A 13672-nucleotide genomic window follows, 5' to 3' on the forward strand; every position below is an offset into this window, starting at 1 on the left:
TGGAGAGGTAAGCCATTCCTCTCCTACGTCCGTTCCCTCTTGGGATTGTCCGAAACCTTTGGCGTGCAACCACGGCCAGGTGTCTTCAGGGGAGGTGAATATGTGGGTGCGATCGTCTGATATCACTCTCAATTTAGCAGGAAATAATAGTGCGTATTTAATATTGTGTTCGCGAAGGCGTTGTTTGATTTTTGCATAAGAGTTACGTTGTCTCTGTACCTCTTGGGTGAAGTCTGGGTAGGCATTAACAACTGAGTCCTCGTGTCGGAATGGGCCTTTGCTGCGGAACTACTGTAATATTAAATTGCGGTCTCTGTAGTTTAAGAATCTTGCTATCAGTGGTCTAGGTGGTTGGCCTGGGGCCGGCGGCCTCCCCGGGATTCTGTGCACCCTTTCCACAGAAAAGAACTTTGATGGGGCCCCATTTAGCACTTCTTTGATTAGCCATTGCTCTAAGAATATTTCCGTACTCTGCTCTGCTAGTTTCTTGGGGAACTCTAGAAAGCATACATTATTGCGCCGGGATCTGCTTCTGCTTCTTCAGCACGTCGCCATAGGATCTTCACCTCTGTGTCCAGCCGTTGATTTTTTTTTGATTGTCCGTGATCGTAGGGTTCAACTCATTTAACACATCTTCCGCTGACTTCACTCTCTCCACCAGGTTACGGTGGTCCACTCTGAGTAGGTTCAAGTCTTGTGATACTGTGTCTATTCTATTTTCCAAGGAGGATTTAGTGTCCATGATCACCTGCAATACTTTTTCGAATTGTGTAGCGTGGGCTTGGAGTGTGCTTTCCAACGACTGTAAGGTTGGTATTAGCTGTTGATCACTCGGAGCCCATCCAGGTGTATTTCGATCTTGGCTTTTCGCGGATTTAGATTTCCCAGCCATGGTTCCTTTATGTTAGTCCACTTTCGTTGTGTGGAGCAGCGTGGCTGTGTGCTTCCTGGGCGTCGTGTTTCACTGTTGGTGCGCACCCACCCCTCGGTATGCGGTTCCTCCCCGTGGCGCAGTCGAGTCTATTTGCGTATCCAACTGAGCGAGCCGGTCGGCAGCGGCGCAGGCTGCAGGCAAATGGGCGTTTAACACTGCTGCCAATAGTTAAGTGTCCTGGGTTAGGAGCATGTAGCCTCCACTGGGTTTCCCAGCCACCGCCAATGAGATAGCATTTTGGGTGGCCTTGGTTACCCCGGCTGGCCCGCCCCTCACATTGTTCTTACATATATATTTGACCACTGACGGGGTGGGGGAACCGGATAACAATGATGGAAGAGAGAAAATGGCGGGGGGGACTCCGTCAGCAGGGGGAAAAAGTTCAATGACAAGGAGTGTAGAGGGATTTGTCCCTCAGGCTCATGGGCATCACCGCCGGGCCCGAGCGTATGTTCAGCGGCACGGCGCGGCTCCCCGCTGCACGCACCGCTCCCAATTCTCCTTTTGTTCCAATTTATTCCCCCAGGCAGCAGACAACCGCAAAGGAGCAGCGCGCAGCCACGGTCATCAGGGCGCGATCTCCTCTGCCTCTCCTCCTCAGCCGAAGGGGCGCCTCGCTCCGCCGCAAAGCCGGGACAAACGCGACAACCGCAGCTGTCTGAGAAAAAGGGGAGGAGGGGGGACAGAAGGGGAGAGGCTGTAGTCAGTTCTGGCCCTCCCAGGTGAAAGCCCCCCTCCGCACTACCCTCCTCACATCGCGCCGACGCCCCTCAGCCGGGGCAGCATGCAACACCCATCGCCGATTGAGCCTCCGTGGCCGCTGGGGATCTCCCGAAGCCGCGGCCTCCGGCCACCTCGTCCCCACTCGCAGCGCCACTCGACTCCTCCGCGCACACCGGCTCCACGGGCTAAATTGCTGTGTCTCCGGGCAAGGAGCACCGCTCCGGGCACGCCCTGCAGGATATTTTCGGTGAGCCCGAGTTGGAGCTCACATTTTAGGCATCCGTCGCGGCTGCCATTTTGGCTCCTCCATGTCCACCACAATATAAACGTGTACACTTTTAAAATACGTGTCAGTGTAGCTATCTAAGTTAGGCTTTTAAACGTGAATCAAATGCTGACTTCTGGTGCAATAAAAATATTACTGAAATGTACACTCCAACACTACCTGACTTTAAGCTTTACTTCTGGGCAGCATTTGCTGGCTACATAGGAAAATTGCTTACTGGGTGTACCTGAACCCCTCTAATTTGGGTTATCAACTTGCTCTGGGGTCAAATGCAAGGTTCTTTATTCATAGACTTTCTGATCCCAGTTATTACAAATGGTCCGGTTTAAAATTATTACTGATTTATTCACATTCAGAGGGAATTTGCTTTAACTACTTGGGGGAATCAGGCATTTCCTGCTGTTTTTCATGACTGAGTGGTGAAGACTATTGGGCATCTGTACGATGGTAATTGGTTTCACTCATTTGTTTCCCTTCAGACTTCTTTTGATCTTCCTTACCAATTCTTTTAAAATATTGACAGCTGCAGGATTTTTTTCTGAGTGGGAGTAAAGATCAGATAACTCTTGAAGACTCTGACATCTTGTCTTACCTATACAGGGCACCAGAAAAGGCATCAATCAGTGCACTGTTTCATATTTGTGGCTCTTATAGCACTGATGATAGCTTACTACTAACTTCTAAATGGAGTAGGGTGCTCACCTCTGAGCTTTTGCCAGATGAGATTCTGAGTGCTCTAAAGGTTATTGATCGCTCTGTCCATTCTGCAAGTTTAAGGCTTCAGTAGTTCAAGACCATTTGCATGCTTTATTATACACCTGAAAGTATTTCAAAATGGACTGCAAATCATGGTTCAGGCAAGACTTGCTGTCCAAAGTTCGGATTTCCCACAGCAGATATCGTACACATGCTTACTAGCTGCCCCACACTTATGTTTTCAGTTCTCTATTAGGGAGATTATGTTGGTTTACAAAGTTGAGCATAACCCCAGTCGCAGTTCATTGATGTCAATCATAATCATTACTCCTTGGTTATATATTGCTAGTTTGTTGATATGCCCCTTTCCTCCAAAGGCATTAGAGTGTTGGGCACTTATCTGTCAAATATATGAATTTGAATTAGCTATATCAAAGACTAGAGGCCCTAAAGTTGTTAAATGCTTTTAAAGAATTTGGGCGTGCCCTAATTGAGATTGAATATGTTTGTTCAATAACCATACCATGTGTTACCATCCTTTTTGTATTTTTTATTTATTTTTTCTTTTATACTTTTTACTTGCTGTGGTACATTTGGTTATTCTTTTGTTATGTTCATGTCTACATTGTCTCTGTATTTTCCTTTCTGTCAATAAGTTTGCAATGTTATCTGTGCGGTCATGACTGACTAAATAAAACAAGTATAAAACAAAGTGCAGTAGTATATAGAGTAATGGCGTATAGATGAGTGACAACGTGGAATAGTGCAGAGTGGAATACAGTGGCATTGAGTGTAGTGGTATAAAGTGGATTGCTTTAAATTAAAGTGAAGCAGTGTAGAGTGGTGTGGCATACAGTAGAGTGCAGTATCGTGTAGTGCAGTGGTGCAGAGTATATTAGAATGGTTAGGAGTGGATTGACATAGTGTAGAGTGGTGCAGAATAGAGTGGTGCAGGGTAGAGTGCAGTGTTGAGTGCTGCAGAGTAGAGTGGTGTAGAGCGCATTGGCATACAGTGGCATAGAGACGAGTGGTGTAGAGTAGACTGCAGTAGCATAAAGTCCAGTGGCAGAGGGTGCAGTGTTGCAGAGTAGACTACCATAGAGTGCAGAGGTGTATTAAGGATTGGGGTAGAGTGCAGTGGAGTATAGTGTAGAGAAGCATAGAGTAAATATGTTGAGTACAGTGGTATAGAGCAGAACAGAGTGGCGTAGAGTACACTGGTGTAGAGTACAGTGGAGTAAATTGTTGTAGAGTTTAGTGACGTAGGGTGCAGTGGTGCAAAGTAGAATGGCATACAGTGCAGTGGTACAGAGTGCATTGTTTTTTAAAAAGTGGTGTAGAGTGCAGTGGTTAGAGTACAGTGCAGTAGTGTAGAGTGCCACAAAGTGGAGTACTGTAGCATAGACTGCAGTGGCATACAGTAGAGTGGTACAGAGTAGATTGTGTAAGAGTAGAGTGAAATGGCATACAGTGGAATGCTGCACAGTAGAGTTCAATGGTGCAGGGTAGAGTACTGTGGCATAGAGTGTAATGGTGTAGAGTGTAGTGGTGCGGAGTATGTTAGAGTGGTGTAGAGGGGATCGCATAGAGGGCACCTGCACAGAGTGGACTAGTATAGAGTAGAGTGCATTCACGTAGAGTGCTGTGGCATAGAGTACAGGGTTGTGGAGTGGCATAGAATGGAGTGCCATAGAGTGGAGTGGTGTAGAGTGCAGCAGCAAAGAATGCAGAGGTGCTTAGTAGAGGAAAATGGGGTAGAGTGAATTGGCTTAGCATGATGCAGAATACAGAGGCGTAGACTGAAGCAGCATATAGTGGAATGGTGCAGAGTAGAGTGCAATCACGCAGTTTGGAGCTGCATAGTGTGAGTGGTGCAGAGTAGAGTGGGGTAAAGTGGAGTATGCATGCTGCCGTATAGCACAATGCCATTACAGCCAACACATCTTCAATTTAAATATTTGCACAGACATACAGTTTTACTGATAAAAGTATACTGCACTAAAACTATAATGTGTGGAAATATCATCTCCTAGTATACTGATTTGTTTTGATGGTATTACAGTATTTGTTTACACCTTACTTTAGGATCCCCAGTAGCCTGCATGATTGACACATAAATCCTCTCACTATGAAGTCAGAGAAAGCCTGACATTTGATCACTGTCTTGAATGCTGAGCACATAGGACAAGAATAAGATTTAAAGGCCTGTTTACAGAAAGAGGGCTCTTGGAAGGATATTGTAAATAAGGTTTGCGCAAGAGAGGGGAACTCAAACAAGTCAGGATAAAATAAATGAAAGCCAACGAATAGAAAGCAAGAACATGTGAGTCACAAACCAAAGAGACAATGGTAAAGCGATGTGCAGAATACATTCCGAGGGCAGCTTTCCGAATGTCCCCAAGACGTTCTTAGCAAACAAGCTTCAACCCTAATAAAGTGCAGAATCCTGGATTGGACGAAACGAAACTACTCACGCACGGACCTCGGAAAGGTGAGAGCTATGCAGTGTTTGTGAAAGGCAAGCTAGCGGTAAAGCTAGGAGACAGCGCGGCTGGGACCTGCAATGACGTTTAATTTAGTTTATTTTGATTACAGAACCTGCAACCTGGACAACGTGCATTGGCACCCTGAAAGAAACAGGAAGAAGCTTTATGAAAGTGACGTATAAACTCAACGACCATGTGCTTTGCACAGATTGGCTGCTCTTCGCACTACCTCCGCCTCCTAACAACGGACAAAACAAATTAACTTGAAACTGCTGCCACCCCTCCTTGGGCGTTATAGTAACATACCGAGGTTAATCGCAGCGAATGCAGTGGCAGATTCTGTGGGGAAAGTCGAAGTGATCCCCGAGAAGAAAGCGTGAGCAGGAAGGAGAGTTTTTTTTCGGCTGCTGGTCTGAAACGATGATCCCGAGTATGTTGGGGCGGGGTCAGTGAGCGTGAGGCGTAACTAAAATGAACAAAATATTCTGCAACAACTTTGTTGACCTTTCACTAACAGATATTTCCATATAAAATCTAATTCAAACGCCATGCACGAAGGACAAAACATAAGTTTAACTAATATGTGAGTAATGGGTTGATCTGGTAGGAAAGCTGCGTCGGTTAATGTAATCACTTAAGATGTCGGTGTGTGCCAAGTAAAGAGTTCATGATTTGAATCCTGGTTGTTGCTGTGGTGAATAGTGGTATGTGGATAATGCTATGAAGTTCAATGTTGTGACATAAAACAATGCGGTTAAGCAACTGTACAAACTTACTCTGGAGAGAAGGCTTGTTTCTATATCAATTCTGCCACTCCACGGTGCCGGAGACATCACTTGGTTCATCATTGTGTAGTAGAGTAGTGGCACCCTTCAAGCCATCACCTGGTAAAGAAACAATATCGCATTGTGGACACATGTCTAAATCCATGCATAGAGTACGTTTCTATCCTCTGTCTCTCTGCCAAAGCTCTGCATAATTGTAACCCATAATTGTAACACAACTGTAAATAGCAGGTTTAACTATTACGCAATTTGATAGTGTTCACTTTACTGAAGTCAGAAGGGTGGAAGGCTGAATAAGTCCTAAAAGCTTTGAGTGTAGTTCTCTTTGACCTTTTCCACTGCTCAGAGATTGTAAAATGCATGCATAGTCATTCTGAAGATTTTGTGCATGAAGAGAATACTTAGGTTGGTACAATGGGCCCTTGCTAGTTGAGCTACACCATAGAAATAGTCCATCAGAGGGTGCAAGAATTTAGCGTTAATTGTCAACTTTCCTACTACCATTCTGGCAGGTATAATAGACACTACTCTGGAGCAGCTGCCATTGTCGACAGACCTGGCATAATTTTAATGAAATAATATGACCTTTTGTAAACATGGCTGTATTACTTTCAGTAGCTTTGTACTTTCGATTGCCCCCTTTTCAGCAGAGCCACTTCACTTTTAGTGAGATAGTTCCTATAGTTACATGTAAGAATATTGTAGGCAGAGCTATTGTCTAACATAAATATCGTGTCCTAGATATTGTTTACAAACATATTATCCAATCGGTTGTTTATTTCCCAGCACATTCGCCATGATTCAGTGAAATGGTACCAACACTTTTGAACGGGGCTGACATGTTTATAAATCCATACCGCACTTCTTAGTGAATTGCTGTTCTTTTAATAAAACACAAGGACCTCTAAAACATGCTATACTTTGAATGAACTAATACAAGAATAGCTATACATTATAGCAATACTTTTACTGGTACAGTACGAACAATTATTGGCGGGGGGATCCTTACAACGGGGATGGCACCAGCAATACTTAGCAGTGTTGTGTTCCATGGGATAAAGAATCCCTTACCACACATGATAAGGATATTTGAGATCACCTGGGAGTTCCTTGGCAATAGAAGAATGAGGCCTAGAACTGACTTTATATAGTCATGGAATTTGTAGGTGACCTGCAATATCATTTTACTGAACAGCAGAGGGTATTTTATGGCTTATAGTACATGAGCACATCGCCTTTCCCACAATCTGCTTAAATCCCTCATATGAAAGAGACACTAAGTTGGAAGATATGAAAAATAAAAGCATCTGTAGTTAAACATTAAACAAACAAAAATGTAGTTGGTAATATGTGGCAAAAATGTATTAGAATTATTTTAATATAAGCCAAAGTAAAATGCTGTATTTCAGAATGTGTAGCGACATGCAGAGATTCCGGGACTGATTTAGATTTCAGGGGACGCGTTGAACTGATATGCCCTCTATCGAAGTATAAATCCCATAAAAAGTAATGGGATTTATATTTCGGCAGGTGAGATATCCATCACCGTTGTGACGGAGTAACCCATCCACCGAAATCTAAATCAGTCCATCTGTCTTTATTGTTATGAGATATTGCGTGGAATCACTAAACATAAATGCTATAAATATCTACTTGTTGTTGATCAGTGGCCTTTTTAGAAAAACAGATAAGAAGAATGAAAAGACGGTTCTCCTTTTTATTGCTTAAACTGCAGCAGTAATTGCTCTCTTTGAATTGCCTTTCACATTTGCTGTAGCAAGTGGTTTTATGATGTCACAGCTCAACTGAAATAACGTATTACTACACAAGACAGTGTAATCTTTGCAGTGTGTTGAAAGGTTGGTTTTCACTTTTTCCCCCCCCCGTGAACAGAATATCTTTGCACCAGAGAGGCTTCACATTGTTGGTTGCTCGGCCAAAAGAGTAGAAGACTATGCTGGACTTGAGATTAAACAAAAACCGTCTCCATAGCGCAGGCTAGCAGCCACAGTAGCTGATTAAAGTTGGTTTGATTGCTTGGGCAGCCCAGTTTTCTCATTTGCCCTGCAACAGCTCAACTACACTTCTGATGCCTGGCCTATGATTTCCAATTCTATGTCCAAGTGATTATGTGGTATTCAACCTATTTTCAGTATAGGACAACAGAAAAATGTAATTGTAGTTGCTCTGATCTTTGAATGGCTGGGAATATAAACTTTCAAGGAGGTCCATTCTCTGATAAAAACCTCTGTTGTCAACCAGTAGAAACCCATTTCCTCGTGGCTGGGATTCCAGTTAGTTTTGATGGGTGAATTATTTGTTTTAGGTGTGCTCATAGAGGTGGATTAGTGGCATCCAATGTGATGGACTATGCAGCAGCCTTTAGGTTGACTGCGGCACATTAGATTAGGTAAAGCTCCATTGAAACCCCATTGAACAACACTAGTGGGGAACTCTACTCTCCAGTGCTGGAAGGCCTTCTACTTAAGTTATACCTATCTGAGTCTCTTGTCCCACAATTCTCTTCTATCTTTAGGTTGCCTCTTCACGTATATCCCTTTTTACTACAGTATGAAGATTCCAGGAATACAATTCCCATGTAATCACTTATTGAGTAAATGGTACTTTGACACTCTTAGAAGTGGGGGAAAACCCTGGCTTACAGATCACTGCTAGCAAGCTTGTAGACTTTGTTAGTTTAAGGCTTGCACTATGGCCGCTTTTAGCCGTGTTAGTACAAGAAAGCAATACCAGTTGAACACAAAGGTGTAGATGTCCTTGTTTTTTATCTTTTGCTCTGAGGATGGCATAATTTTGAGAAGTGCGTTAATTCACTTCTCTGATTATAGTTTGGAGAAGTCTTGCAATTTTGGGTTGACAGCAGTTTCCTGTTTTAAGAAATTGTGTCCTGTTGTGAGTTATGGGTGGACTGATTCACTGAGTAAGTTCATTGTACTGTTTAGTGTAGAAACGTTATATACATAGGGATCCTGAGATTTCACAAAACCCTGAGTAGAGGAAGAATTTGGCAGTACATCGTGCATTTAAGTTGACCTTAGGACTATATCTAGCATAGTTCTATTAGCTGTAATTGACCTCACAATTACATTACGGTCCTCATGCTTTACAGAATCCTCCCAATGTCCATGCCAAATCTTATGCTCTGCTCCAGGTCAGGCATCATTTCTAATCTTCTCTTGCAAATACCACTTCTAACTTGGCAACGGGTAGAAGACATACTCTGAGGAAAAGCGTGTTCTTGGTATTAGATATCAACAATACCAGTCTCTACTTTGGCTTCATTCTCTATTCTCCATCCTTGGCTTTCTTCAAGGGATTTTCACTATAGCCCTGTTGTTTATTGGAAACATGGAAAGATGTGAACTTTTGATGTTAAGATGTGGTGGCTGAAAGTGGGACTAGATCGTACAGGACAGTGGTGTTCAAGTGTCCTCTTTGGCATGCACCTGATGTTTTTGTGAGTTCAACTCTGGAGCTCTGTCTCTAACTAGAAACAGCCGTATTTCTAAAATGGCTGTTGGGAGTAAGAGATAAGGTACGAGCTGTTGTTTTCTTATCAGGAATCACCAATGCCATATCCAATGTCTTTTAGATCTCCAAAGAGGATTGAGTCTGTGCAGTGTATAAAAATAGGAAAATTAGTGGGTTACATCTTAGACCTTTCTACCAGCAATACTCTCATCAGAACCCAGGATTCCTGTTTTTTAACCAAAGCTACAAACTGGTCAAAAGACTTTCTCTTTATGGGAGAGATAATTATTTTCAGCGACTTCTCCCATTAATAGGGTCAGAGGGCCTTGTCTGGGGCTTTCCTTCCTATATACCCACCAGAGTTCTTCTCTGACTGTGGTTCCTTTTTGGGATTTTCCTAGTCAATCCATACTGACTCCTGAATACCTTTGTGCAGTAAATGGGATGGCTTATCCTTATGGACTTGCAATCCGCCTTTTCAGTGCTGACTTCCCTACCAGTTCAGCCTATAGTTCAGCTTTCGTAGCCCATTGCTCTTCCTTACAATAAGGTAATGACTCAAGCACAGCCATTCTCTCTGCCCCCGTATCTAAGTAAGCAATTTGCATTTGCAGCATTTGATTGCTTAATAAAGTTCCCTGTTATATTTTGTTAAGGTCCGACGCGCTAACAGTGCATTTGGGTGTGCTGGTATGCCACTACCCTTTTTAATGTTTCTGTCAAAACTTTCCCAACAGAGCCTTGATATCCAGAACAGTTGTAGCTGTCATGTTTACTTAGCATGATAAATGCCCAGAATGCACGTTATCAAGCAGTTACCATAAAAACTGCCTTTCATCAACAGAGCTATACACGTATTTTGTCTTCATTTGCAGTGATTACTGGACAAGTGTTAAGTAGCTATTATGTCTAGGATGCCACCGCAAATATCTCTAGCTGGATTAGCAGGGATATCCTTTGAATAGCTCTTGCAGGAAAGACATCTGCTTCATCAAAATGCATTGTGGTAAGTGCACTGCATAATAAAATTCAGTCTAGTTAAAAATCTTTAATTTTCTCTATTGCTGGTGTCAGAGCCGGCTTTAGCTATGGTGGCGCCCTGTGCAATAGTCTTTTTTTTTTTTGCTCGCTTCTTCAGATCCCTCACTACCACCCGGCAAATGTGCCACTAATCTCTCCATAGACCCACTTTCGCATACATTCATTTGTTTTATAGTGCTTGTAAAGGCTGGCTTTACTAATCCACTCCGCTATGATACACAAAATATCATTCTGTTCTTTGCAGCAGTTATATTAACCCTCTATGCTACTTTATGACGAGTCAAAGCTGCTTCCAGACAAACCTCGATCTCTCTCTTGCAAGAGCATTAATAACAAGAGGTATCTTGACATTTTAATTGTTTCCTGAAGGCTGAACTCAAAAGAAACTTTTCAGCACGTGCCTTTAAATTGCAAGTTTAGGTTATTGCTAAACACAGCGCCCCCCTGAGATCAGCACCCGGTGCGGACGTACAGCTCGGTTCGCCCTAAAGCCTGCCCTGGTTGGTGTAGCCAGTGCTGTTTATCTCTAGACATGTATTTCAGGATATTGTCCTTCTTCAGTAGACAGTAGCAAGCTACATTTTGGGGGGTACTGAAAACGCTGCTCACAGTCGTTTCAGGTTTCTGTACCAGTTCCAGAGTGCAGGTGCATCCCAGAGCTTGCCGGTCCAACAACTCGACAAGGAGCTGTTAGCGCACCTGGTCCTTAGTAAGTAAACTTACAAGGGGATGCGTATAGGTCGATGAACCTTTTGATTCGCATGGAGTATCCTAGCTAGGCTAATGGCAGTCACACTATGCAATACGTAATTCAATAAACATTAGTCATCAACATCAATGAATCAGAAACATAACACCCCATGACCCTCAGGTCATGAATAACCACAACTCACTATACATTTTAGTAGTTTTATTCCCTATTAGTTACAATACTAATCATGAAAAATAGTTCAAACTTTATTCAAGTCAACAAATCTGTATTAATTCATTAGAAGGCGCCAAAAACATAGCCTAATTAAAATTAAAACTTGCATCAGAGTACATCCTAAAGCATAAGCGTACGTCAATAATCGAATCAGGAATGAATAACTCAGCAAGAGTAGCAGAGTTCATCAAATCAGTTCGTCAATCATTTGTCTCTGTGTTTGTCAATGTCGTAAGGTAGGAACCTCACCTAACCCAGATTAGCATCAGCATGTGGGACTTCATATGAACATAGTTTAGAACATGAATTTGGAAAACATCTAGCTAAGAGAAAAACTATTTAAAACAGCACAGTTGGTACCTAGAAAGAAAGGCACAAAAGTTAATTCAGTCACATTGTCACATCTACCTATCCTCGGTATTGTTCAGCAACAAATCCTCAGGTCATCAGTCGATCAGCATCGCATCAGGCTCTCAAGAGCTTGAGCCCAAAGACAGAATCTCAAATCTTCTTCGATCTTGCATCAGTTTCGGAATATGGTCTTCTCTACATCTGCACCTAACATCTCTCTCATCTGCCGTTTTCCCCCTTTGTCATGGCATTATATCAAAGTCTCCCAGACTATCCCCCAATTCCTAATTGGCCAATTAATCACCAGTTATGACTCTACCCAATTGTATATTTACTCCAAATCTATGAATTTTAATATTGTACAGTTCTCAGATTGTTGATTGGTTCACTTTGCGATGTCCTCATCATCCGGCTCGTCAGGTATCGAAAATGTTGCATCTTCTTCTCCAGTCAGTGTCTCTATTGTTCGAGTCCTGGGAAAGTACACTCTGAGCGCTTTACACAGTAGTTGATACATCATAGTTTCCATAGTCTCTTGTCCGTCGGTTCATGCAAAGGTTTCAGCTAAACAATTTTTTTTCAACAATAAGCAGTTCATGGTTAGTCTGATTTGTCAGCATCTTTCATTGAACGTTAATATTCAGCTTCTGCACGAGGCTTGCAAAACTAGACCACAACTTTGGCTAAGTTAAGCTCTACAATATAATGCAAAACATAAGTTATATCTCTCAATATGACATACTACTACATTATTCTAATCCATTTTCAATATTTCACATATGCTAGTCGTTCTTTTAATATAATTCGTGAATCTTGGTGATTGCTCTCCGAGGGCACATTTTCAAACGTGCACATTATTTTTCTACGTTAATCATTTTCTACATTTTTCATTATTCAAAATACATAAACATTCATTAGTAATTTCTAATTAATACATTTTGTGTTAACAATCCCTCCTCTGATGACTAAATATGTCATCACACTACTTATACCACCAACAGTTTTACAATTCCGTTTCTTTAGCATTTTGCCTTCTCCTCAAATCTTCCCTGTAGAATCTTTCTCTGCTTCGTTCTACGCTCCTCTGGTTATTTTTAGACCATTTCAGTTTAATCTTATGACAAAATTTACATAGTCCCCATATTCCTAATATACAAGCACTCACAATTAATATTCCCTGTATGATTTTAAAAAATACCATTCCAAATGTTACTAAGCCAATTCCCCACTGAAGCAAATCCTTTCCCTACCTTTTCCCATACACCTGGTTCCCTCAATTCCTACAAATCCTTACTTGAGTTAGTCAGGTTAGTAAGTAAGTTTCTTATTTCTCTACTATTGTTAGGGATATACGAACAACAATGCCTAGAGTTAATCATTTTACAGACTCTGCCGTCCTTCTCTAGAAGGATGTCTAAAGCAAGGACGATTTTGAAGAGTCATAGCTCTATCCGCAGCCAATTCAGTATCTATCATGAGTATTGCCCCTGTAAAATTTGTCAACATGTTATCCACAATAGTAGACAACTTTCGAATCTTGAGGATTCCCTCCTCTGTCGCTTATGATGTAATTCAGTCAATTTCTGAAACCTTTTCAAGTCCTCTATCTGGTAAATCTTTGGGAACACTATCCCCAAATAACATGTCCCATACCATCCTCTTGGAAGACGATAATAAGCATTAAGTCTCCAAATATAGTAAATACCTGGAATCGCAAGGTCCTGACCATTCAACATAAAAGTCCATTTACTCTGAAACAAAAACACATGCCTACATTCACTCGTACCCACAAATAAAGTGTCAGTGCATGAATTTGGCCTATATAAACAAAGCTTCCTTATATGTAATGCATCTAAAGCTAATTTCCCTTGAGTCTTAGTCATGCAAATATTTCTAATCTGATTTAAACTTCTCCAAAGCTGTTAGTGTAGTAGTTTCAAAAGCAGTAGTATG

General features: G+C 42.0%; 1 protein-coding gene across 5 annotated transcripts in view; it reads left to right on the top strand.

Annotated features, from left to right (window-relative positions):
* LOC138265788 (ubiquitin carboxyl-terminal hydrolase 50-like) overlaps window positions 1-13672 on the top strand; it is a 384629-nt gene that overhangs the window by 45121 nt on the left and 325836 nt on the right. The window contains exon 1 of one of the 5 annotated variants that reach the window (XM_069213818.1): window positions 5324-5570. The exons of 1 other annotated variant lie outside the window; for it this stretch is intronic. In XM_069213818.1, coding sequence (XP_069069919.1) covers window positions 5546-5570 — 25 coding nt within the window. In that variant the 5' untranslated portion in view covers window positions 5324-5545. Of the gene's footprint in view, window positions 1-5323; window positions 5571-5613; window positions 5709-13672 lie in introns of those variants that run through there. 3 more of the 5 variants (XM_069213819.1, XM_069213820.1, XM_069213821.1) reach the window with 3 other exon arrangements.

Source organism: Pleurodeles waltl, chromosome 11, assembly GCF_031143425.1.
Source record: "Pleurodeles waltl isolate 20211129_DDA chromosome 11, aPleWal1.hap1.20221129, whole genome shotgun sequence".
NCBI classification, from domain to species: domain Eukaryota; kingdom Metazoa; phylum Chordata; class Amphibia; order Caudata; family Salamandridae; genus Pleurodeles; species Pleurodeles waltl.